The following is a 25,141-nucleotide window of genomic DNA, read 5'->3' on the forward strand; positions in this document are numbered from 1 at the left end:
TTATGACGAGGGTCATGGACGTATGAAACAGAATATTGTCAATATTAACAAACAAATACACGCGTAGAAGATTATCAACCATTAATTGATGTGGATCTCGCGACAAATTATATGTTTAATAATGTATCAGGTTTGCGTGCTTTAGTGAGTAATTAACACCCACATGTACCAAATTTGCTATTTTGAAAGTGTTTTCATTATAAAAGTTCATTATAATAGATTAGGTGAATTTCGTGTTTAACATTTAAACCTTCTTAGCAAAGAAAAAATGTTGAATTCTCGAACATCTAGGGGTGATACCAATATATTTATTTCTCAAGTCACACAGAAAAAAGTTCCACAAAGTAGAGTTGGGAAACAATGGGCCAGCCAACTAAAAGAAAAATGGGGAATGATTATAAACAATCTAAACTAAAATTTATACCATCTGAGAAATAAACAGTTAAGTTACACAACCCACTATGTGATAACAGTGAAGTGTTTCCTTCATTACAGAAAAGAATACACCACGCCTTGCTTGATCTCAATATAGGCTATGCAATGGAGTGGCCTTAGTAGTTTCCTTTCTTTGGCTCCTTTCATCCTCTATGTGCTGCATAAGCTGTAATCAACAGAGTACCATGCCCTACACTAGCTAGCTACTCGATGTGTGCAGTGTCTGATTGAGAATACTTGGTCACTGTCTGGTATCTTTGCAATACAATTATATGATATCTAATCTTGAACTTCAGTGTTGAGCACAAAGCTAGGAAATGCCATAGTTATGTCCCTAGAAAACAAAAGCCGGCTTATAACCACGAAACTCTGGTGGAAATGTGTTTTGAATTAGCATATTAAGTTAGCTGAAAAAGACAAAGCAATTCATATTTGGACAGTTGGTTATTAATCACTACTTTCTGTATAGACTGCATGTTTTACTTTTCAAGCCATCCAGGAGCAATGGCAAGAGCAAAGAGTTATATAAAGCTAAAGATTGATGAAAGAAACCTAGTGTCAAATAGATAGATGAAAGAAAACAGTGCTGTTGAGATTAACAGACTTTTGGGACTCACTTTAGATATGGAAGAGTCATATTCTTTATAAGAGAAGGATGCTTTGCTACGTATTCCTTCCACTCTTCTTGATCAATTTTCCCATCTCCTTTTAAATCTGCCTCCATCATTGTCTTTAGAGAAACACAGAATAATTAGATAGAATAACGAGTAAAAAAGAACGTATAACGAAGTGTAGAATAATCAAAACCTTATTGATAATTGATTCAACGACATCATCAGCAAGTGCCAGATCTGATTCACTCAAAAGGGCTAACACCATCTCCTTCACCTTCCATGGTAGTATTATCCACAACATAGAGAGGTAGAAAGACTCAGATTTGCAGAAATTTCATCCTTTAAAAGATGAACAAAAATGTGGAAACAAAGAATATGTGGGAACATCTCAATATAGCCTACACATTAATACATACTGGGGAATCACAATGTACAATTCATGAAAATTTTGTTGACAAACACTGACAGTGCCAGTTAACTTAATTTTACGAAAGATGCATTGCTCCATATGTTGATGGAATTAATCATTAATAATGAGCAAGAGTAAGAGACTCTCAAGTATGAAAATTGATGTGCTTAATTAACCACAATTTTCAATTTTCTTGAAGGAAATGTGTTCAAGAAGAAAGTAGCAGGGGATTCACCTCATCACGCTCAATGTAGCCAGTCTGTCGTAGATCATACAATCTAAATGCAACTGCAAAGTATATACTTTCACAGTTTAATGGTCATAAATATGCTTGATATTGGTGGCCAAAAAAGAAAAAATGCTTGACATTGTAGTGGAAAAGAAAAATTATCGTCTTCTATAATCGCATGATACTATCATACATGAAATTTTGTCTGCTTCAGAAGCATTTGGGTGAAAAATGCTTAATGACCGAACGAATTCTCCAAATTCAATAACCCCATTATGCTTGATATCAAACAAATCAAATACCTGCAATGACAATTTGCAGATTGTTAGCATATATCTTAAATTTCTAATTGGATTTATTTTCTTATTCTAGAATAGAATTCTTATGGGAAAGTCTTATTATTTAAGTAACTCTTCCTGCTGCAACCAACATAAAGGCCTTTTCTCTTTGTGTGGAAGGTCAGAAAGTTTGCACTCACTCTAATGTAGCATGCAAAAATTTGATCCACAGTGGACAAACTCACAAACACAAACTTCAAAACAAGAAAATTCAGTATATAAATAAAAGACACCAACCCTGTCCGCAAAAAGATTCTGCTTACTGCTGCTTTGAAATAGTGCAAGCTGGAATTCTTCCTGTTCAGATCATGTCAAAGATTTAGTGCAAGGGATCGTAAGAAAATGAAAGTGTTGAAGATTCTATATCAACCTTCAGTTATATAAACTATAGCTTTCAGAATGCAGAACAAACAGTGAGTCATCACTAGAACTATGTCAAAGACTCAAACAGTGAGCAAACAGTGAGTCATCACTAGCAAACAGTTAGCCAGAAGTACCTTGCGGAGAAGACCATCGTTAGTTATGGAACTGCTTAGTTTCTTAAACAGAACATACAAGGCCTCCACTTCATTTACAGTAACTGTCAAATAATTGAAGTACCAACAAGTTTAGAAATTTGAATTGTAGAGATTACCATCAACCATATGTTACGTACAAACACTTATTATAAGTTGTCCATACACTAGAAATATACAACAAATTCAAACTAAATTATCAGATGCTCAGTAACTTAATTAACTTTTATGACCAAGAGAGTGTAATTTCGTTGCGCATTCGCTAGTGCGCTATAGTTTAACTATGACTGTCGTTATGGTTTGAGGAAGGCCCAAGTTGGCTATTGGATTGTTTAGCTAGGGACTTTCCTGTAACTAATTTATCAATCAGTTTAATAAATTTTATGATCCCAGCCCTTTCATATAAAAAAAATAAAAAAAAACTTTTATGGTGGTACAGCCTTGCTCCTAAGCAAACCCAACACTACAAGTGAAAGAGAGAGGAATTCTAGAGTACCATAATAAAGATGAAGCAAGCAACATCCTACAATAGAAATAGAAACCTATATGCACAGCATCAAACACAATGGCTTCATGTGAACAATGCCAGAGATAGATATTGCAGTGCATATTAAGTTAATAAAGCAACTCTTGAAATTTCTACTTACAAGAAGTTTCTGAAGCAAGAACAGTAGGCTCCTCGTACCCTATTCTATGTCTATGAACTTTGGAACTCTTCAAGCAAAAGCAGTGCATGAAACCAGGCATGATTCCAATTAAAGATTATCAAATGCTTGATCTGCCAGGATCCAATAAAAAATGCATCAAAACAATAGGTATTCTGAGTAGTTTCATCAGATCATATACTTCCTATTCCATATATCCCAGCTCAAAAAAACCCAACACCCACAAGTTTTCCATGTTGAAATTAAAATGAAACTACCCTCATAAATGACCATTAAAACTATCATATAGGATCAAATTCAAAAATTTAAAAATCTCAGGCAACCCATTTGCCAGAAATGGGTATTAAACCCTCTTAATTGGTTGGTCAAGCTATTTAATTGTTAAGCAATGGTACATATATGAAGGAAGATCCATATAGGACCAAAGCAAAAGGTCTTGATCTGGGTACATGTACTTTTGGTGGGAATAAAATATATCATTGACATGCTTGGATCAAAATATATCATTGACATGCTTGGATCAATGGTGAAGGGTCTAGATCTAGCAAGAAAATTTAAAAGAAGCACTAACAGAACTGTTCCATTAATCCCAATTAACACAAATGCAAAGCTAGTACCTTGCATAACGAAGCTGCCAAAGCATGAAGAAAAAGTCAACCAGACTAATAAGTTAATGACAGAACACTGTCTGCTTTCATAGTCTGAATTCTCACCCTCCAAATCCACAAAAAAACAAAAACAAACAAGTTCCAAACATTTTTTTCCCTTGCAAGCAAACAATGAAAAGGAAGAAACCCAATATGGTAAACCTACCTGGTCGACCCCAGCTCAAAACAGCAGCATGCAAACCCCAAACCATGTTTCCCCACTAAACACCCAAAAGATCGAAATGGAAAGTAATACCAAAAAGCTATATATGACTCATGAAGAGCTATAGATTGGCTTAGTTTTGTGAAACTGACCTGGGTGAGTGCTCAACTTTAAACTTTTTAGAGTTGATAATGCTATTTCACTTTCATTCACAAGAACTATATTCCATTAGTCCATTGGCAGTATCCTTTATTGGCTTTATATTCTTCTTCTGACTTCGCATGCATGCCAGTGTATTTAAGTCATAAATTTCGTTTTCCAGTTCTGCTACCATCACTTTCTCCATATATTTTGCCTTCATTTCTTTCAATTTATTATTATTTTGGCTTTAATCTATTATCTGTGACATGCGAGCATTTAGTAATGTCAAAGGGACACCAAGTTTGAATCTTATGACATTGTTTTATTTGTTATTGGTATGTCACTGTATCTGACTCATTTTCTAACTGTTTATGTTTTTGGATTTAGTAGTTATTTAATATTATCTAACATTGTGAAGAGACTTGAGAGCTCTCCATGAGACTTGGGATCTCTCTGCTCTCTAGCATAATTAAAAAGAAATACCATTAGACCAGTTATTAGTTGGTACATAACATTGGTGTATTGATTGACATTGTGTATGATAAGACTTGCACCTATATGTATTTCTTCATTTACATTTCTTTATGTATTAATAAAAATATACGTGAGGATGTATCACTATCATGTGACCGCGCGCACCTAATGAGAAATACAATTTTTTTTTTTGGACTGTTATGAAAAATACAATGGACATACACAATTGCCAATTGGTAAAGTTTTTTTGTTTATCTGATATAATATTATTTTTATGCATTATTGATTTGCTCCCCAAGTCCAACTAACTTAAATTTTGATCATTAAAATTTGGTTGACTTGAATATTTTTTAAAGTTTAAATGCAATATGTTAATTGTTAAATACAAAATCAAATACAATATATATTTTTTTTTTGGTAAAAATATAAATAGAGGATAGATTTCTTTAATTGATGTGTTTTCCAGTTGCCAGCTATTACAAATTGTTTGTTTAATGAGGAGGACGGGCTTCCCACGAAGTCACGAACCCTGCTCTCGGTAGTCATATAGTGCCACGTGGATTTTCTGGTCGCCTAGCACGGATGGCAATATTTGGGCCTCAGCTTGAAAGGTAGTCCATGGGCTGTTATTGGGCTTCCGGACGTCAGCCCTTTGGGCCTTCTCGTCGCGTTGCAATACCTCGCAAAGTTTCCGAGTCATGAACTCGCTGGCTTTGATCGTTCACATCTCTCTCCCCCAAGCTCCAGGGATACACAGAAATGGTGGTCTCCATCTTTTGCACGTAATCTCTCTCTCTCTCTCTCTCTCTCATATCGTTGTTTTCCTTTCCTTGTTTCCCTTTTTGACCTTTACGATTCTAGTTATTTTCATCATCAACCTTCAGCTGGCTGATCTCCAAATTGTACGAAATCATTTTCTTAATGATAATTTTTATTTTATTAGGTTTTGGATTTGAAGGGGTGAGTTCTTTGGGTGACAAAAATGGAAGTGGATTTCGTTACAAGTGGGATACAAGAGGAAGAAGCTTTTGGAGTTAATGAGAATTATAACAATGTAAGCTTTAAGCTTCAAGTACATTTGATTTATTGAACTGTAGCTAGTGCCTGGTAGTTGTGTTTATGTTGAATATTTTTTTTGGTATAGCTTGATTTTTTTGAATGAATGATTATATATGGAAAATGTGTGTTTCTTTTAAATAATTGTGGTCTGAGAATGAACTATTTTCATCTAATAAGTCCGACATTTGAAGCTTATAAACAAATTTGTGAATTGTGACCTGCTTATTGTGATTTTTGGGTATACAAGTTTAAGTTTCAGCTACTTGGTTTGCTACTACGTGTTTGAGATTAATTTGTTGGTATGTTCAGAATGTGCAGGACAATCCTAATTTTGAGGGTCAAACATGTGGGATATGCATGGATGCTGTTATTGATAGGGGTGTTCTGGATTGCTGCCAGCACTGGTATGCATTTAAGAGTGTCTTTGTGACCTCGCATTCACAAGGAAGTTTAGTAGAACTGTGGATTCTAGTTAGATTTTTCAATTTATTTAAAGGTTCATGTGAGGTGAAGTCATCATCTTGCTCACACCCTTATTGTGTAATAATTGAGCTAAAATGAGATAAATGTATTGTTTACCATAAATTATATTGTATTTGACAGGTGAAAATTTTATTTTATGACGTGGGGTTATCTCGTGGTTTTTTCAGGTTCTGTTTTGCATGCATTGACAATTGGGCTACCATTACAAACCTCTGCCCACTTTGCCAGAATGAATTTCAATTGATCACATGTGTTCCAGTGAGTGATGCAAATAAACGATGCTTCTTTCCCCATCATGGTTTTAGTATTTAGTTCTGTTGTCATTGATATAAATAATAATGAAACTAAATACAACTAGTTGCAAAGCATAGTTCTTTTGATTTCTACACACTGGCTGTTTTCAATAGTTTTCTTTTTCTTGGCAAATACCAATTTTAAGTTATTCTGAAATTGTGTCTTAACGTTGGTGCAAAGTCATGCTAAAGCATATGAGATTGATTTGAATATGAAGGTATATGATACTATTGGGAGCAGCAAAGTGGATGAGGATTCATCTTTCAGGTACTTTGGTAATTAAGAATAACATGTTTAAGTATATTGTTGAGGGTCCACTGTTTGCATTTATATGTGTCTTAGAGCCTTGGACTTGTTATTATATGTTTTTCAATGCCCGTACTCTTATGTGGCGTTCTTATGAATCATGATATTGGCATTCAAGAATCTGTTTATGAAATTGCAATTAAGCCACTTATTGTCTTATTATGCCTAGGTTTTAGCAGAGACTAATTTTTCCATATTCATCTATGCAGAGATGATGATTGGTGTATTGAAGGGAAGAATAAAACACTCTCATTTCCATCATACTATATAGATGAGAATGTAATTATCTTTACTTTATTCATTTTAAGATCTTCTTGGAATCCCCATAATATCTTTCTAAAATTATCTTTACATGTATTCCTTTCCATCATACGTCAAAAGGATTGATCTTTGCATCACCCCTTCCCATCACATCAAGATGCATATATTAGTGGAGAGGAGTTGATTAGTAGTTTATACAGGATATGCCCTGTTTAAATATGGGAATGCTTCTGTGTTTCCTGAAAAATGTCAAATATAGAACTTAAAAAAAAAAAAAAAAAAAAGATGACTTTGGAGGTTAGTGTGATTCAAAAGTAATAGTTGAGACTAAAGTTTCTATTTCTCGTTCACCAAAATAAAAAAGTTTCTATTTCTCAAGGCTGTAATTTACGTCTTTTTTTGATTGTCAAGCTTACATTTCGACATTTTATCATCTGATATTGAATTCTTATGTACGTTATCATTTTGTAGGCAGTTATCTGCTTGGATGGAGATGGTTGCAAAATTCGAAGTGGATCAGCAACTATGGAGGGAGATTCCAATCTCGATACATCAATTGCCTGTGATTCATGTGACTTGTGGTAAACAATCAATTGATTTGATTTATAAACTTTCTCCATGTAGATGTATGATTTATCTAATTGCCTTTCTACTTGAATGGAGACAGGTACCATGCTTACTGTGTGGGATTTGACCCTGAGGGCACATCTGAGAGTACATGGTTATGCCCTAGGCAAGTTACATTGCGATGATTGTTTTGTTCATGGGTGTTGCACTGTTGGTCCTTTTGCTAAGTCTAGTTTGTGAATTTTGCCTTAAAGCTCCAGTTTTATTGTTTTATCAGTAAGCATTTTTCATGTATGTGCAGAACCTCACCTCTACACAATTTTTATTAATTAATTATAATTTTTTATTTTTCTGTAGATGTGTAGTTGATGAAATGCCACAAAAATCAGATGAAAATTCTGTACAGAGGTCTAACAGCCAGTATGCTCCCGAAAATGCAAACAGTGAATCTTTGGCTGATGATACTTTTTCTAAAATGGTGTCTGTATCTGTTGCTGATACTGGTGAGACGGCAGTTGTTGTCTCAATGGTTGGAGAACCAAGTGAGACCATTTTTCCAACTGTTGAAGTTGGCAAGGACCTGAAAACTGAAACATTGATATCAGCTTCCGAGGACAGCCACACGGTGGCAAAACCTTCCGGCGAAAGAACTATTCCCCAACCAGTTTTGGAAGCTCAGGAACTACAACTTTCCTTGTCCTGTGTTACCTCCTTCAGTTTGCCTTCAAATTCTTTGGCACACAATCAGTTCAGGATGAGTACTGATGGATCAGTGGATGATTGTAGTAGCTCTGATGGCATCAGAAATTCTTCCGAAAAGGTGTTTAATGAATCATGCGTTAATAACGAACTGTCTGACAGTGATCCCAATATGGGTCTTCATCTTGGGTTATCTGTGGGCTCATTTTTGTCTGGTAATTACATATTTTGCCTTTTAAAGCTTGATAATTTCATGATTAGGATAGCATATAACTTTGCATGTTCAACTTTTTCTCATTGTTAATGTGTCCCTAGCTGTTGACATGAATAATAATGGAACTGAAGATCAAGAGACTGGAGATGTGAAGAATCACAATCCTTCAGAAGAATGTTTGTCAAAAGGTATGAAGTTGCTTTAGGAATCATTTATTGTGCTTTTTCTTTTGGGGGGCACCAGGGGGGGTGGGGGGTGGGGGAGGGATAAATTTTTTGATTAAATTATTTATACTACAGCTCATGCACATTGCCTATGTTGAAATGTTTCCAGCTGACAAGTTTGTACCAGATCAAGAGACTGAAGATGTGAAGCACAGTCTTTCAGAAGAGTATTCGCTGATAGGTATGACTTTGTTTTAAGCAGCATTAGTTGTCTTTTTTATTTCTTTTGTTTGGGGGGGTGGGGAGCGAAATAAATTTCTATTAAATTGTTTATACAACAGTCACTTATGCACATTGCCTCATTTTTTAAATGTTTCCAGCTGACAAGATTGTACCAGATGCTAGTTCAGATGCTCCAGCAATGACTGGTGGGAAGAGAAAGCGTACTGATTGCAGGTCACATGTCATCCAAATATATCCGTTGATTCTTATACGGTTTTCAGCAATTAATGCTCATAACTATGTTTCCTCAGGTTTTGTTACTGCTATCCTCGTATCATAATCTGCCACCATCAATTGTGTACTCTGGTTTTCCTAATTTATGTTGGATGTTTTGTGTTTCTGCCACCATCAATTGCGTAATTGCCACTCTAGATTTCCTTAATTATGTTGGATGTATTGTGTTTCTGTTCTCCATAGAATTCCTTGGTTCATTCAGCTGGCTTGTGGGTCTTGTAGTAGATTTTAGGTTTGCAGGAGGGAGTATCTCCTCTTCATAGCTTTTGGATTCCGTTAAGGTGGTCCCTATCATGCTAATACCACTGCATTGTGGTAGTTTGTAGGTAAAACCGAACCAGGGATGTAGGGGTGTCAAATGATTGGCTTTTCCATATTAAACATACATTCATGCAACATAATTTTAAAAGTATCAAAAATACTTATCTAGAAACATCAAGAAATGTCAGCCCAAGTCAATTAAACTGATTGAACAAAAAATGCATGTTTATTTAAAGTTGTTTTCATCAGCCTATGTCTTGTTTTGTTAGCCTATTTCCACGTCTATTTATTGTCATTTGCCTGAAAGATGTGTAATTCAAATGGAAATTTGCTATGGCTTTACATTCTTCATAGCATGTAGAACAAAATTTCTGACTTTTATTTTACCTTCTTGACTCTTTGAAATAATAGTGATGACTTTCATACGAGTGCTGATGATGGAGATACTAACCCTAAGATTGAGACTAAAGTTTCTATAAAGAAAATCAGAGATAAGGAAAAGGTTCAACTGAATGCTTCCACAGACCAAGCCAAAGCATCTGTTTCAAATGACTCTAAAAACTGCTCTAGTCTGACACTAGTCGCCAAAGATAGCAGGTTAAAATGTCATCCTGTAGAGGGGAACACCACTTCCGATATATTGAGCATTGTTCGAACTACAAACCGTAAATCTTCCAAGGGCCTTGCACGCCCTAATCCTGCTGATAAATCATCAGAAGAACAAGAAACAATGGCTGGTTTGAGAGTTAAAAAGATCATGAGGAGAGCTGCTGAGGACAAGGAGTCATCCCTGGTTGTTGAGAGACTAAGAAAAGAAATAAGAGAAGCTGTCTGTAACAAATCTTCAGAAGATTTTGGTGAAAATCTTTTCGATCCAAAGCTTCTTGCTGCGTTTAGGGCAGCTGTAGTAGGACCTAAAACTGAACCTGTTAAGAAGTTATCACATTTGGCAATGAAGGCAAGGAAGGCAATGTTGCAGAAGGGAAAAGTACGTGAGAACCTAACAAAGAAAATTTATGCAACATCCAATGGAAGACGAAAACGTGCATGGGACCGGGACTGTGAGATTGAATTTTGGAAGCATCGCTGCATAGATACTACAAAGCCTGAAAAGGTTGAGACTTTGAAGTCAGTTCTTAGCCTTCTAAAAGGGGGTACAGGTGCAGGGCAGGAGTCTGACAGGCAGTCCACAAATCCAATTCTTTCCAGGTTGTATTTAGCAGATACATCTGTATTCCCAAGAAAAGATGATATTAAGCCTCTCTTAGCTCTTAAAACTGCAGGTAATTTAGGGCAGAACAATAAACAGCTCAAGTTGACAGAAAAGTGTTCAAAGTCATCTCTTAGTAATGGTACTTCAAATTGCACAGAAACGAATAAGGTTTCATCAAAAGTTGGGGTTCCTTCGTTAGAAAATGAAGGGAATAAAAATAATGTTCCAAGCTCAGAGGATGCATCTGCTTCTAACAAAATACATCGAGACAGGCGCTCAGAAGGGTCCTTGGTTTCTTCATCTGCTGGTTCCAAATCTAAAACCAATAGGGAAGGGGTTGACAAAACTGTCGATAAAAAAACTGATAAAAGAAAATGGGCTCTAGAGGTTCTTGCCAGGAAAACGAGTGGTGCAGGCAGGAATGCAACAAATGAAAAACAGGAAGATAAGGCTGTGCTCAAAGGAAATTACCCATTGCTAGTATGTAACAGCTTTACTTTTAAAAGCATTCATTTATGCTGTTTGGTTTGGAAGGTGATATAATTCTATTTTGTGGTTGCTATGAGCAGGCTCAATTACCAATAGACATGAGACCAGTTTTGGCACCCAGTCGTCATAATAAAATCCCCATATCAGTGAGGCAGGTATGAAATTCCCTGTGTGTATGCCTTCTATTAACCAGGATGGGTGTGTGTTCTTTGTCAAATTAATTACATCTCTTGTTAGGTTACTCTTTGAGTTATTTTTAATGTGAAAATATTTTGAATATGGAAAAGGTGTTCTACCTTTGGTTGGACTTTGAATGCAAAATCAGAAAGGTGGAAGTGGTTTTAAATTTTCTTATGAGGAAATGGTAAAAAGTAACCTGTTGCCGTAATTTTTAATAATCTTGCATGAGGCATGACTCATTAAGCAAACCTATGCTAGACACACCTCTGCTTCCACCACCAGAGCATAAAAAAAATTTTATCAGAAAATGTGAAAAGAGTTTCTTAGCATATGTTAGTATGATTATAAAAGTTTCCTTTTCAACAGCATTAATTTGTTCCATTTTCAAGATGCTGGAGGTTAATTGGTGCTTTTGACTTGTTATAAATATCTTCTGTGCAGACACAGCTGTACCGTCTGACAGAGCTCCTCTTGAGGAAAGCAAATCTGCCGGTGATCCGTAGAACTGCGGATACAGAGTTAGCTGTTGCAGATGCAGTTAATATAGAAAAGGAGGTTGCTGATAGATCAAACAGCAAGCTTGTGTATCAGAATCTATGTTCCCAGGAGATGTTGCATCGCTCAGAAAATAGCAAGTCTAGTGGAGCCCCAGTACTTCGTTCCCCCCCATCTGCATTCCCTGCTGATAAATTAGAACAAGCTGCCAATGAACTTTCAATTGATCCTGTAATTGAAGCAGCACTAAGAAATGCCGGTCTTCTGTCTGATTCTCCTCCAAATACTCCACATCCCGATATGGAAGTTCCTGCTGAAGAAGACAACCCATCATTATATATCAAAGAGGAAGGGCCTGATAATGTATTTGAAATGGATTTTCATCCAGATCTGGACATATATGGTGATTTTGAGTATAATTTGGAAGATGAAGACTACATTGGTGCCACTGCTACAAAAGTCTCTAATGTACAACCAGAAGAAGGAGCATCAAAACTGAAACTGGTTTTCTCTACTCTTCACCCTGAAAGACCTAATCATACTCTTGATCTTGAAAAGACTGAAGAGACTGTTGAAGTTCAAAAAGATTCTTCCTCCATGCTCGACAATCATACTTGTTCAGGTTGGGAAAACTCAACCACGGAGGGTGGGACTGACAAGTCTTGTGTTCCTTTGGAATCCTTATTTGGTAAAGAAGGTGAAGAGCTTTCTGTTGCAGAATGTGAAGAATTATATGGACCGGATAAAGAACCACTGATAAAGAAATTTCCAGAAGGATCAGAAAAGTTATATGGACTAATTGATGCAGCTCTGGTTAAAGACAAGGATTCTAAAGAGAAAGAAAATCATGTGCCAAAGCCAAACCAAGCAATAAAAGCATCAGAATCTGGTAGTGAGAACTATGAACAAAATATGGTAGTTGCCAGTGTCAGTTGCAATTCCTCTGGGGGAGACGATTCAACAAGCCATCCCGAACCAGGTCGAAATGTTGAAAGGAAGGAGAAGAAATCCAATACGGATTCTAACAATCAGTCTAACAGCATCAATTCTGTATCTAAGAAGGTCTTTCCTAGCCACTTTGCCCTAAAACTCATCTGTCATATATGTTATCTTTTCATTCTTTAAATTCATATAAAATGGATTTTACTACTTTGTATTAACTTAATGTAATTGACTTGGGAGATGAGTTTCTTCCCCAATATGTTAGCTGACCTGTCATTCCAATCTTATACAGGTGGAAGCCTACATCAAAGAGCACATCAGACCACTATGCAAGAGCGGTGTGATTACAACTGAACAATATAAGTGGGCCGTGGCGAAAACAACTGACAAAGTTATGAAATACCATTCTAAAGCCAAGGATGCAAGTTTCCTTATTAAGGAAGGTGAGAAGGTGAAGAAACTCGCAGGGCAGTATGTTGAGACAGCTCGACAGAAGGAAAAAAGCGATCCTCTATAACAACAGTCATTTTCAGCTCTCAGATTATTCAGAGCTTCCACTCTCTCCTAATTAGTGTCATTCGTCTATAGTTATGAGAGGTATTGTATAAACACCCCCACCCCCTTTTTTAAACACATTGCATAAGTTTATGAAGAAAATATCTCGGAACGTATATCCAGGTTGGTTTTCTGGCTGAGCACAAATCATATACAAGAATCTTGCAAGATATTGTGCATCACATTGGACATAGTTGCTTGTGTGGCAAGAGAAAAACCTGATATGAAGTTGTATGCTATTGATTGAGATTTTCATGTTTCTTCACATAATATTATGAACTCTAGCCAAAAAAAAAAAAAAAAACAATTGTATGAATATATTGGGTTTTACTTTCATGGCCCTTAAGGATGGTTGACATTCTAAAGACCTCAGGGCAGAGTAACCATTTCATACTGGGCAAGGAAGGTAGATGGAAACAAATGCTGACTGAATTGTTGAAGAGTTCAGTAATTTCCATGATTTCCATACAAAAGGAAGAGTGATAAAACTTGAGTTTTAAGTATTGAGAAGCCCAAAACACCTTGTGAATCTTGAGGTTTGTTTGACAAAAGCATACCATCTTATGTTGATGGGTGGGAGATCCAGTCCGTAGCTTTATAATTAAATTAGATGATTTTATGGTGAATTGTAAGAGCATTCACAATGATGGTGTTCAAGGCAATTTTATTGCATGGAATTGAACTAATGGATTAAAATCCACTTGCAGTAGTGTAGTTTAGTTCATTTCAATTGATGCAATTGCAATCAAGGGTGCATGAAATAGTATTTTAGTATTGAACTGTACCATTGCAAGTAAAACGGCAATTCAGTTCAATAGATGCCAAAATAGTTTTAAAAATTAAACTATTGCATTGTACTATTGAACAACTATTGCAAATGCTCTAATCTTTCAATTAATACTTTTAAGTCATTCATTTTTCCAATGATAAGAAGTGTGGTTTTTTTTTGGGCCACTAAGAAGTGTGGTTAGAGCAATGTCTACCGTGCACTGCAGAACCATATTATGCATTGAAGCGTATTATTAAAATAAGAATGATGTCTTGTTAGAAGGGAGTCCTTCAAGCATAAGCGATGGACATCAACCCTATTTAGTACTAACTGGCTTCATTGATGTGCATTTAGAACCTGTAGTAGACAACATATAGAACCTGAATACTCCACTATCTTTTCATAATTCACCATCCTCGACTTTGCAATATTTGAATACATCAACACCACCAAGATTTGCCCATAAACTTTTGCTCAAGTGGTACTCTGCCATATTTGAATACATATAACACTGCCAAAATTTGACCATAAACCTTTGCTCGAGTAGTGGGGCTAGAGATCTAGCAACAAAATTTGACACAAACAGAAAGACAAGTGAGCATTGAATAAATGACCATACGGCAAGGGGCTCCAGATGCCATCAGCTGCAGAGACTGGGTACGCGATTCAAACACCTGACACCCCATCATCTAGGTGCTGTTGTCCTTCCAAATCCGACCAGAGACCCGAAGCTTGAGTTCCTTCCTGTCTCCACCAGAGAAAAAAAGTGCCATGTTACGCTGGATTATGAGACCGTCATAGCTATCCCTGACCTTCTGGTGGCTATCACGTATGCTCCGAGGGGTTCCTTCCCATATTAATTTCCTGCCATTTGCCCCCACCTCCAGTCTATAACTGAAGTTTCGTGCCTCAACCCCATCTCCCATGAAACGAATGAATGCAATGTATACAGGGGCCATGCCCAGTTGGAAGGCTTCAAAGTGCAGGCAGAAGTACTGGCTGTAACAGTTAAATACCTAACAAATATAAAGAAAATGAAGGTGATCATCTATGAAAACAAACACATGGCACCAGTTACCGATTACCATAGGTGCCAAAAATTAGCCTACCCATAAATTAGTAAAGCTTCTGTTTGCCCACATTTTAAAAAAAAAGTTAAATAATACTTCCATCAATTATAATAGTCACCAAAACCTAAATGATGTGACAAGTAGCATAGCAGTATTTACTTGTTAGAAACAAATGAAGTTCATAGTGAGCCCAGAACAAATTAAATACCATCATGTTAAGTAGGATCCAAAAGTTTTGGGATTTTGAGATTGTTTTTGTATTTGTAGCAGTACTCATATGCTTCACTATCATTTTGACTCTAAAACATTCAAATTCATTCTCAATGTCTACACTCCAAGAAACTATCAAATTCAATACATTATTTGAAGCAGAATCTTCAACACCAAATCAAAACTCAAGCAATGAAACTCCACTTACCATAAGCATCCTGCTTGCATTCTCAACCTCGCGGGGATTAGACTTAACATAGAGGTGATTAAAGGTGCATCCATTGTGCATGTCAACCTTGTGATCTTCTCTTAGATGGTCAACCAGGAATGGAATATTCCCAACCACTGAGCACTCAGATCCAGGGTATGGGCAATTGTATGGTCTGAAGTTGCACTGAGCCTCATGCTTAAGTTTGCTGTAGTAAGGAAAGATCTCCATGCAGCCCAAAAAGCTATACTTACAAGGAAGTTCTAGTGACTCAGCCACCTTCTCCAATGCCAGACACCTGATGTCTCCAAGTTCTTCTCTACAAGTCGGGCACCGGCCGTTCACCCTCAATTTACAGGTGGAGCAGAGAGTGTGCCCATTTAGGCACTGCAGAAACATAAACTCAGAAATCGACTACTTCCCAAGTTCCAACCAAGTAGTGAATCAAACTGAAATCTCTAGTGGTGGCATATGCTTGACATTTAGGAAATCAAAAAATCATGAAGCTCAAAGCAAACCCAAAAACTCAAAACATCATTACACCGAAAAAATTCCCCAAATAAAAAACCAACCACAAAAACAGTTTCTTTTTGAACAAGGAACTAACTATGAATCCAGACTACATTCCCTCTAGTTTATCCCTTAAACAGGATCAGACCTTGCATCAATGAAATACCCACATCCCAGAATTTCATTTCCCAACACACTCAACATCAAAGTCCCCCAAAAGCAATCATAGTCCAACCAAAAAAGAAAATTTAGAGTGACCCATCACCCAGTATGGTAAACAAGATTATTTACACACCTGGTGGATTGGTGGGTACATAGAGTTTGTGCAGACGGGGCATTCCAGAAGTTCATGGACGCTTGCTGCCGGAGACACAGCCTTGTTGTGGGACTTGGCCGAGGCCAAGAAAAGATGGTGGCGGCGGCTGCGACGGCGGAGGCGGCAATAAATGTCTTCGCCATAGATCCCATCAAAGGTTGAGTTCACGCATTCAACACCATCCTCCATTGCAATCGTTATTCATTCATTCAGGTATGAATGAAAAAAAGAAACCATACATGCACAGACTACAAAACAAGTACTGACTTCTTTTTTTGTGGCTTATTTTGTTCCTTTCTTGCAACCTTGCCTCTGTGATTTGGTAGCTGAATCGGTAGTACCCAGAAAAAGGTAGAGAGGGAGAGAGAGAGAGAGAGATGAGCAAACAACAATGCTTGGAAGGAGCTGGCTTCTTTGGGAGTATTTGTTGAAGGAGACAGAGAGGTCGCCATCGGTACCACCTAAAATATAATGCTCTCACTTCTACCAAGTGCCAAGGCAGTTAATGCTGAAAACAAGCACCAACTGCACCTATTTAAAATTAAATATTGCTTCCTAACTTTGTTAATTTCAGGGGCGTCCCTTGTGTTTCAATATTTAGCTGGGAAGTTTTTTGTTATTCTATTATTTACCCCGTATTTGAAGAATTTTAAATTTTCAGCACACCGCCAATTAAAAACGTAGCCTAATTCTTTCATATTACTACTACCATTTTTAGATATTTTAAGGCTTTCTAGAGATTTGAAAGTAAACTTCATACTATCTTTTAATTAGCACAACTCCTTACAATTTTGACATATCAGCATAAGCAAAAAGGATTTAGATTAGTCTTAAATATTAATAAATCCATTTTATTACATAATACTGTAAAAAAGCAAACACATAAATATGTGACAGATTGTTTGAAGAATAAAGCCAATCCTTTTATGAATCATTTTACCATGCGGGTGGATTGTTTCATGCATGTAACTATGAATCCATAACATGTTTTTGATGTGATGTGAGAAAAATAGAAGAAAAAAATATAGGTATTTCTAACATCTAAATAGGACAACATAGCTCCCAATTGGGGTTCGGTTTTTTGGCTCTTGAAATAGATGCTCAAGTTGCCATTTCCACTATATCTGATAATCTGATGCTATAATGCTATTGACTGTATGCTAAAGGTGCTTTACGGAGGAAACCAAGATATATATTATATGTAAGAGTAATGTTGTTGGGACTTTCCCAATTAATCACATGAGCTGACCATATGAGATGTCAGTTTCCCAATTAATCACATGAGCTGACCATATGAGATGTCAGTTGATCTGTTAATTTCGATTGTAATCGATTATCGGTAATGCAACTTCTTACTAAACATATTAATGTGTGGGTCAACCCAACTTAGTTGTGTGATACTACTTTTGGACATTAATCATCTTGATAAAAAAAATCTTTATTCAAAAATAAAGAAAAAAAAAACAAAAAAAGACAACATGGGATACCCACTAGCATTGCAAAACTTTCTATTATTGATCACACATCTTCGTAGATGATTAAATAAAATATTTATAAGTTAAATGCTAGATTGCAAAAGTAAAATTATTTAGATTAGGTGGTATTTACAATTTTACATCATATGAGAAACTCAGGAGTGGTTCTGAACTTTTGATATTTATAACGTGATAACAATTTTTCATGAATTATTACTCATTAATTTTGAGAAGGGTCTATAACATTTTATTTTTGACACAATATTTAAATAGAGTCCACTTTATATATGATTTTAATAATCTGAATTGTTTATTTCTAAGTTTTCATTAAAGCATAATCTTTGTAAAAAAATTAGATAAATTGAAAATTATTTACCTACAAAGATTAAATGGCCAACATTTTAAATGTTTATTTTGTTGACAATATAATTTTTATAAGTAAAAAGTTTCTGATTTATCTAATTTTTTGCAATAATAATTTTCTAGCGGAGACCTAAAAAATAGACAAAAATTTTATATAGAGTGAGCCCCATTAAAATATGAGATAATTAGGCTTAGGTTTTTTAGAAAAACAGTTTTTAGATAGAGACCGGAAGTGTTTTAAAATTTATAAGAAAATCTTTTTAATTCATAATAATTTATAAGAAAATCATTTTAATTCATAATAAAGTCTTTCCCCAATTTGAAGAGTATTTTCCCATATTTGAAGGTTATTTTCCCTCCTAAGGTGCATAATAAAATCACGGAGTTAAAACCTAACATATAACCGTCAAAGAAGAAAAATAAAAGGACTTAATTAAAAACCCTAAATCATTACCGGTCTTAGTCTAAGAAAGACACATACAATGGACTGAACTCTAAATCTCCCTTAAAATATTGTGTCAAAAATAAAATATTACGGATCCGGCCCTATGCATATTATTAGTTGTGAGTCGTGACCACGTGGAAGGTCCGAAGGTATTCGAATTCGGACCCTGATGAACCAAACCCACCTGCATAAACCTCGTTTGGGATAACACTGAACAGAATCAAAGCTCTCAAAGTTCCAAACTAATATTTTTTTTTTTTGGCCATTAAGTTCCAAACTTTCAACTCAAGTTCATACGATACAAACAATTGCAGAGACAAAATGAATCATCAAATTCACTCAATCATCATAAACCCTAAAATGAGATAAACCCTAACAAAAATGGGGACAAATTCCCACATCCCCAGCTAATCCCCAGCAAAATATATCCCAATTGCTCAAGCTTTCTTTCCTTATCTATCTTCACAGCAATGGCATCCATTGACATTCTCAATTCACCCAGGCTTTACATTCCCAAACCCCATCACACCCACTTCAAGTCCCGAACTCATTCGCTGCGTTTCAATTTGATTCGAAAAGTTCAGCCACGGTCAGCTTTTTCTCGCCGGTCACTCACTGTCCTTTGCCAGTCGGGGCCCTTCTCGTCACGGTCCGGTGACACTAGCAAAGCCCCTGAGGAGGATTTTGTGACCAGGGTCTTGAAGGAGAACCCAAGCCAGGTTGAACCCAAGTACTTAGTTGGTGAAAAGTTTTATACTTTGAAGGAAAAAGAGAGTTTGAGCAAGAATTCCAATGTGGGTTTTATCGAACTCTTGGCGAAAAGGTTGAACTTTTCGAAGGCAGAGCTGAAGAAAGAGAGCGGTGAAGGTCATAATGATAGTCGAGTGGAGAATGAAGCTGTGTATTTGAAGGAGATTTTGAGGGAGTATAAGGGGAAGCTCTATGTGCCCGAGCAGATTTTCGGGACCGAGCTGCCCGAGGAAGATGAATTTGAGAGGAGTTTGGAGGAATTGCCCAAAATGAGCTTTGAGGATTTTCAGAAGGCTATGAAGAGTGATAAGGTTAAATTGTTGACTTCGAAGGAAGTTACGGGTGCTTCGTATGGGTTCAGTGATTTCATTGTTGATTTGAAAGAGATCCCAGGAGAGAAGAGCTTGCATAGAACCAAATGGTAATAATGACCAACCATTTGATTACTTAAAGAGTACTGCTTTTTGTGGATGTTCTTGGTAGTTCAGTGATATCGTTTGCAATTGTTTAGGGCAATGAGGCTGGATGAGGTTGAAACTCAGGCTCTTTTGGAGGAGTATACGGGCCCAAGATATGTGATAGAGAGGCATACTGCGGTATTAATCTTTGAACTCTTTTGAGCTTGGTTAATTACAGTTGTGAATAAAATATAAATTAGTTTTAGGAAAAGGCAAATAGGTATTGATGAATTATGTTCTGGCACTAATTTTCAAGTTGTGAAATTAGAGTGTTTCATATTAGTCCCATTTCACTCGAAGGTTCTAGTTTCAGTGCCAAAAAAGTAAGCATGGTTGGCATGGTTGCATTAACCTCCCTTTATAAATTGTAGCCTCAATAATAGAAAAATCTTTAGCCCGATTGGAATCCTCTGGTTCAAGAGTTAGCTTCTAGACTTCAATTTGTGGGGACATATATGTTCTTGTATATGTTATAGACATGGGGTTTGTATCATAAAGCACAATGCATTGATATCATGGACTTGGAAACCACACATTTAATGAGTCAGGCAATCTTTTTTCTAATTCTTATGTAAAGTTAATACTTTTCGTTACTGTTTGATTCTTGTGCTGCAGTCTTGGGTTGGAACATTACCACAGTACCCTCATCCGGTGGCATCTTCCATATCTAGCAGAATGATGGTAGAGCTTGGAATGGTAACAGCTGTAATGGCTGCTGCTGCAATACTTGTTGGAGGATTCCTGGCTTCTGCAGTATTTGCTGTCACCAGTTTCGTTTTTGTGTCAACTGTATATGTTGTATGGCCTATAGTCAAACCATTTATCAGACTTTTTCTTGGTCTCCTCTTTGGTATTTTAGAGAGAGTCTGGGATAATCTTGTTGACTTTTTCAGCGATGGAGGCATATTCTCCAAAGTTTATGAATTTTACACTTTTGGTGGTGTATCTTCCAGCATTGAGATGTTAAAACCAATTACAATTGTCCTTTTAACTATGGTCCTTCTTGTCCGTTTCACACTCTCAAGAAGACCTAAGAACTTCAGGAAGTGGGTAATGCTGCGTCATTTCTACTATTTCTTGCCTTATTCACAATGCATTAATGTCTTGGCTTATTTTATGCCATGGATTGATCACCAAGAGTTGCACTTGATATTTGCAGGATTTGTGGCAAGGGATTGATTTTTCACGATCTAAAGCAGAAGCCCGTGTTGATGTTAGTTTCTTATAGCTACTCAATTGTGCAACTTTCTTATCTTGTTGAAGTTCTTCATAAGGTCCTTAGAATTCTATCTTATATTGGCATGTTTTCAGGGGTCAACTGGAGTTCAGTTTAGTGATGTGGCAGGGATTGATGAAGCAGTAGAGGAACTCCAGGAGGTGTTCTTTATCACTAATTTTAAAGAATGAATTGCTTCTGTATTGCAATTTGTTCCTCCGTCTTAAGTTAGCTATAATTCCCAATTATAAATTTGTAATCGATGAAAAGTTATTAATATCTTTGATATTCTGCTGATTAGTTGGTGAGGTACTTGAAGAACCCAGAACTGTTTGATAAAATGGGAATAAAGCCTCCGCATGGGGTTCTTTTAGAGGGCCCACCTGGATGTGGCAAGGTTTGTTATTTGTCCAGATTGTTTGTCAATATGTGCACATGAAATTATGCCTTAGTAATGTTTCAGTTTACTCACCTGTTTCCAGACCCTGGTTGCCAAGGCCATAGCCGGTGAGGCTGGTGTTCCTTTTTACCAAATGGCTGGATCTGAATTTGTTGAAGTTTTAGTTGGTGTTGGTTCTGCTCGTATTAGGGATCTATTCAAAAGAGCCAAGGTGATTATACTTCCCATTTGTAGTTGAATTCTGTTAATTGTGATTGCGCTCCTTTAGTCCATATCTAATGCATCAGCATTTAAACATGGATTTGTGGGGGCACTATGTGGCTAACAACATTGGTACTCCCCATATTATCCCACTGAGAAGTGCGAAGTGAAAACAAAAAATGAGTCACACTCCTTTATGTGTAACATTGTTTACTAGTTTAGACTTTAAAGTCTACTTTCTCTTTTAATAATTGGTGTAAGTATAGATTTTCTTTATCAATTAATGCATGGCATATTTGCTTTCTTGAAGTTTCTGTTGAGATTGTCATGTTAAGATTTTTTTTGGGGTGCAGGTAAACAAACCATCAGTTATTTTCATTGATGAAATTGATGCATTGGCTACTAGGTATGTTATTTCTCTTGGTGAAATTTAATGAATTGTGCGCTATTGTTTGCGGTCTTAAATTTTTTGAGAAACATAATAGCTTCATGACATATCATTGTACAAGAGCCTAGTTGTGGTTTTGAACTGGATGCTGATAAACTTAATGCCTATGTGTTTGTTATGGTATGCTCAGGCGTCAAGGGATTTTCAAGGAAACTACCGACCACCTGTATAATGCAGCTACTCAAGAGAGGGAAACTACACTGAACCAGCTATTAATAGAGCTTGATGGGTTTGATACCGGTAAAGGTGTTATATTCTTAGCTGCTACAAATCGCAGGGATTTGTTAGACCCTGCACTTCTCCGACCAGGTCGTTTTGATCGCAAGGTTTGTTTCTCTTTCTGAATAATAAAACACGGTTGGAACTAGGTCACTCTGTTAACTTCATGGAATTTAGCTCCTCTGTTTAAGATTGACATATCATCTGTCATATCATACATCTGTATCTGTCTGTCCTAAATGAGTCATTAAACTATTCTCAAATTGTAGGTTTTTCATGCTTGATGATTCTCATTCGATAATATACTGACTTGTTAAGAACAGGTGGATATAATTGCATGTCCAAATGCATCTGTTTTCTGCTTGATTATTTCTAAATTGTATATGTTAGCTCTGTTGAATGAAATTGTTATTTGGGTTTAACCTGTAGATAAAAATTCGTCCTCCTGCTGCAAAGGGGAGATTGGATATTTTGAAAATCCATGCAAGCAAAGTGAAAATGTCAAAGTCTGTTGATTTGTCCAGCTATGCACAGAACTTACCTGGTATGCATCTGTCTTTGGTGTTCCATTGAATTTTTTATTTGAATCCCTGAATCAAATTTTCTAATTATTAGGATGGACGGGAGCAAGGTTGGCTCAGCTGGTCCAAGAGGCTGCACTTGTAGCGGTGAGGAAGGGACATGAGTCAATTCTTCAGTCAGACTTGGATGATGCAGTTGATAGACTTACCGTAGGACCAAAACGGGTTGGAATAGATATGGGTCATCAGGGACAATGCCGTCGAGCTACTACTGAAGTTGGAGTTGCAATGACTTCTCATCTGCTTAGGCAATATGAGAATGCAAAAGTTGAACGCTGTGATCGTATTTCAATCATCCCTCGTGGTCAGGTGCTCTTTCTGTTCTTTTTTGTCTATAGACTGATTTGTAAGTCTTTGCTGCTCTTATATGTTTTCAACACTTTCTGATGGAATAACCATTGCTATGTGCTTCATTATTTCTGTGCTGATGCATATTTTGGTAACCTGAATGATTTCAAAGACAACTGATTAAAATTACTGAGGCTTATAGGGGTCACCACTCCCCGTCCTACAATCAACTTGAACGTTCCAGGGAACCGAAAAGAAACATGTAGGTCTGTTGAAGCCTACCCCAAGCATGTAGCTCGTGCGAGTCTTTCGGCTATAGAACAATCAGTGCCGTCTTGTCTGCAATCTGGGGTTCCGTGAGTTGATCGCCAACGCGGTTAAACGTCCGGAACTAACAAACTTGGAAACTATAATTTTAGATTAATTTCACCATCTAAACAAAGTCGCTCATGATGGCTACTTTGGCATAAATTTCATAGAAGCAATTGACTTTGGTTTTTTCTTTTTCTTTTTTTATTCTATGACTTGTTACTTATGATGTGAATTTGTCAATTTCAGACATTGTCCCAAGTTGTATTTCATCGGCTTGATGATGAATCATACATGTTTGAGCGCCGGCCACAATTGCTGCATCGCCTTCAGGTTAGCTGCATTTGTGTTTGTAGTTCCTTTTTATACTGCATCCTATTCTTTAATTTGGATTTGTTTGTTTTTTATGCAGGTTTTACTTGGAGGGCGGGCCGCTGAAGAGGTCATATATGGACGGGACACATCAAGGGCATCAGTTGACTACCTGGCTGATGCATCTTGGCTTGCTCGTAAAATTTTAACCATGTTAGGACCTTATTCACTTCTATTTTTCTAACTCCCTGGTTTCTGTGATGTTGTAATGATCTGATTCTGCTCTCCCTACAGTTGGAATTTGGAGAATCCTATGGTCATACATGGCGAGCCACCACCTTGGAGAAAGAAAGTTAAATTTGTAGGCCCTCGGCTGGACTTTGAAGGATCACTGTACCATGACTATGACCTAATTGAACCTCCTGTGAACTTCAATTTAGATGATCAGGTTGCTCAAAGGACTGAAGAGCTGATTCATAATATGTATGGAAAGACACATTCTTTGCTTAAGAAGCACCATGCAGCTTTGCTTAAAGCTGTGAAGGTACAAATTTGCCGGTTGCCTTTGTAATCAATTTGGAAGTGATTCGACCAAAAACAAATTTGGAAGTGCCAAAGATGTTTTTCTTTTAAGTACATATGGTTGAATTTCTTGAATATCTGATGACTTGCGGGCTTTATGATTCTCATTTCAGGTCCTTCTTGAACGCAAGGAGATTAGTGGCAAAGAAATTGATTTTATCTTGAACAAGTACCCTCCACAAACACAGGTGAAGCTTCTTTTTGAGGAGGAAAATCCTGGTAGCCTTCAGTTCATCAAACAGGAACAGGAAAAGGAACAGGAACATGATGTAGAGTATGCCCTTTTAACTCACTCCAAAGGAGAAACCCTATGATTAAACGAAAGCAGCCCATGCATGGGGAAGACTGCATTGGACGCTTCACTGCCATCAAGAGCATGAATGAGATTTTGCATCTTGTAATTTTTGGTGTGCACCCATAAACTGTATCTCCTGTATTCAAAACAATCCCATTTTTATGTTGGGCTTTTTTATTTATTTTTATTTATTTGGAAATCTGTCTTTGATAATGTAAAAGTGTGCACTCTTTGGATGGGGTAGGAAGAAACAAACCCTAGCTCAGCTGTAGTCATTTGAGAAGGCAAAGGAGAGCAAGAAAGGTTTAGGAATTCATATGTACTTTATTCATTTACTAATAATAGACTAATAGTCACCAAATTTTTTCTCAATCGTCAAATGATATGA

The 25,141-nt window shown here is 36.7% G+C and overlaps 4 protein-coding genes across 6 annotated transcripts; 2 read left to right on the top strand and 2 right to left on the bottom strand.

Moving 5' to 3' along the window:
- Window positions 1-329: 329 nt before the first annotated feature.
- Window positions 330-4,124, bottom strand: LOC147274276 (calcineurin B-like protein 7). The gene is made up of 9 exons (XM_086257114.1): window positions 4,019-4,124; window positions 3,188-3,318; window positions 2,523-2,605; window positions 2,263-2,322; window positions 1,881-1,989; window positions 1,694-1,746; window positions 1,243-1,323; window positions 1,053-1,165; window positions 330-769 (listed from the first exon to the last, which is right to left on the bottom strand). The coding sequence occupies exons 2-9, from the start codon at window positions 3,285-3,287 to the stop codon at window positions 715-717; spliced, it is 654 nt and encodes a 217-aa protein (XP_086113240.1). The 5' UTR covers window positions 3,288-3,318; window positions 4,019-4,124; the 3' UTR covers window positions 330-714.
- A 1,206-nt stretch (window positions 4,125-5,330) lies between these two features.
- LOC147274277 (RING/U-box protein) lies at window positions 5,331-13,588 on the top strand. 3 transcript variants are annotated; one of them, XM_086257666.1, is made up of 16 exons: window positions 5,331-5,412; window positions 5,574-5,684; window positions 5,999-6,093; window positions 6,340-6,430; window positions 6,684-6,733; window positions 6,982-7,051; window positions 7,505-7,614; window positions 7,701-7,766; window positions 7,958-8,514; window positions 8,615-8,701; window positions 8,847-8,918; window positions 9,058-9,133; window positions 9,866-11,147; window positions 11,237-11,311; window positions 11,778-12,893; window positions 13,066-13,588. In XM_086257666.1, the coding sequence occupies exons 2-16, from the start codon at window positions 5,613-5,615 to the stop codon at window positions 13,288-13,290; spliced, it is 4,044 nt and encodes a 1,347-aa protein (XP_086113792.1). In that variant the 5' UTR covers window positions 5,331-5,412; window positions 5,574-5,612; the 3' UTR covers window positions 13,291-13,588. The 3 variants fall into 3 exon arrangements, with proteins under 3 accessions (XP_086113792.1, XP_086113793.1, XP_086113795.1); XM_086257667.1 differs by lacking the exons at window positions 5,331-5,412; window positions 5,574-5,684; window positions 5,999-6,093; window positions 6,982-7,051 and having other exon boundaries at window positions 6,345-6,430; XM_086257669.1 differs by lacking the exons at window positions 5,331-5,412; window positions 5,574-5,684; window positions 5,999-6,093; window positions 6,340-6,430; window positions 6,684-6,733 and having other exon boundaries at window positions 7,026-7,051; window positions 7,509-7,614.
- Window positions 13,589-14,357: 769 nt separating this feature from the next.
- LOC147274278 (E3 ubiquitin-protein ligase SINAT3-like) lies at window positions 14,358-16,796 on the bottom strand. Its single transcript, XM_086255870.1, has 3 exons — window positions 16,391-16,796; window positions 15,586-15,972; window positions 14,358-15,113 (listed from the first exon to the last, which is right to left on the bottom strand). Exons 1-3 carry the CDS (start codon window positions 16,598-16,600, stop codon window positions 14,787-14,789), a joined length of 924 nt encoding a protein of 307 aa, XP_086111996.1. The 5' UTR covers window positions 16,601-16,796; the 3' UTR covers window positions 14,358-14,786.
- A 2,118-nt stretch (window positions 16,797-18,914) lies between these two features.
- On the top strand, window positions 18,915-25,125 carry FTSHI1 (FtsH extracellular protease family). The gene is made up of 15 exons (XM_086255867.1): window positions 18,915-19,865; window positions 19,956-20,040; window positions 20,518-20,952; window positions 21,062-21,115; window positions 21,214-21,279; window positions 21,420-21,515; window positions 21,601-21,729; window positions 22,073-22,125; window positions 22,298-22,493; window positions 22,816-22,930; window positions 23,002-23,276; window positions 23,814-23,897; window positions 23,977-24,089; window positions 24,171-24,420; window positions 24,572-25,125. Exons 1-15 carry the CDS (start codon window positions 19,165-19,167, stop codon window positions 24,770-24,772), a joined length of 2,853 nt encoding a protein of 950 aa, XP_086111993.1. The 5' UTR covers window positions 18,915-19,164; the 3' UTR covers window positions 24,773-25,125.
- The last annotated feature ends 16 nt before the right edge of the window (window positions 25,126-25,141 follow it).

This window comes from Dryas octopetala, chromosome 9 (assembly GCF_963921425.1).
Source record: "Dryas octopetala chromosome 9, drDryOcto1.1, whole genome shotgun sequence".
Lineage (NCBI taxonomy): Eukaryota > Viridiplantae > Streptophyta > Magnoliopsida > Rosales > Rosaceae > Dryas > Dryas octopetala.

Coding starts and splice junctions, on each gene's coding strand:
- LOC147274276 (XM_086257114.1), bottom strand. CDS start 3,287: ATGCCTGGTTTCATGCACTGCTTTTGCTTGAAGAGTTCCAAAGTTCAT. Junction 1,747..1,880: donor TGAAGCAGACAAAATTTCAT/GTATGATAGTAT, acceptor TATACTTTGCAG/TTGCATTTAGATTGTATGAT. Junction 1,324..1,693: donor GCTACATTGAGCGTGATGAG/GTGAATCCCCTG, acceptor CTACCATGGAAG/GTGAAGGAGATGGTGTTAGC.
- LOC147274277 (XM_086257666.1), top strand. CDS start 5,613: ATGGAAGTGGATTTCGTTACAAGTGGGATACAAGAGGAAGAAGCTTTT. Junction 6,431..6,683: donor AATTGATCACATGTGTTCCA/GTGAGTGATGCA, acceptor TTGAATATGAAG/GTATATGATACTATTGGGAG. Junction 8,919..9,057: donor AGAAGAGTATTCGCTGATAG/GTATGACTTTGT, acceptor AAATGTTTCCAG/CTGACAAGATTGTACCAGAT.
- LOC147274278 (XM_086255870.1), bottom strand. CDS start 16,600: ATGGAGGATGGTGTTGAATGCGTGAACTCAACCTTTGATGGGATCTAT. Junction 15,973..16,390: donor TGTACCCACCAATCCACCAG/GTGTGTAAATAA, acceptor ATGTTTCTGCAG/TGCCTAAATGGGCACACTCT. Junction 15,114..15,585: donor ATGCAAGCAGGATGCTTATG/GTAAGTGGAGTT, acceptor TATATTTGTTAG/GTATTTAACTGTTACAGCCA.
- FTSHI1 (XM_086255867.1), top strand. CDS start 19,165: ATGGCATCCATTGACATTCTCAATTCACCCAGGCTTTACATTCCCAAA. Junction 21,516..21,600: donor GCCCACCTGGATGTGGCAAG/GTTTGTTATTTG, acceptor ACCTGTTTCCAG/ACCCTGGTTGCCAAGGCCAT. Junction 23,277..23,813: donor CAATCATCCCTCGTGGTCAG/GTGCTCTTTCTG, acceptor TGTCAATTTCAG/ACATTGTCCCAAGTTGTATT.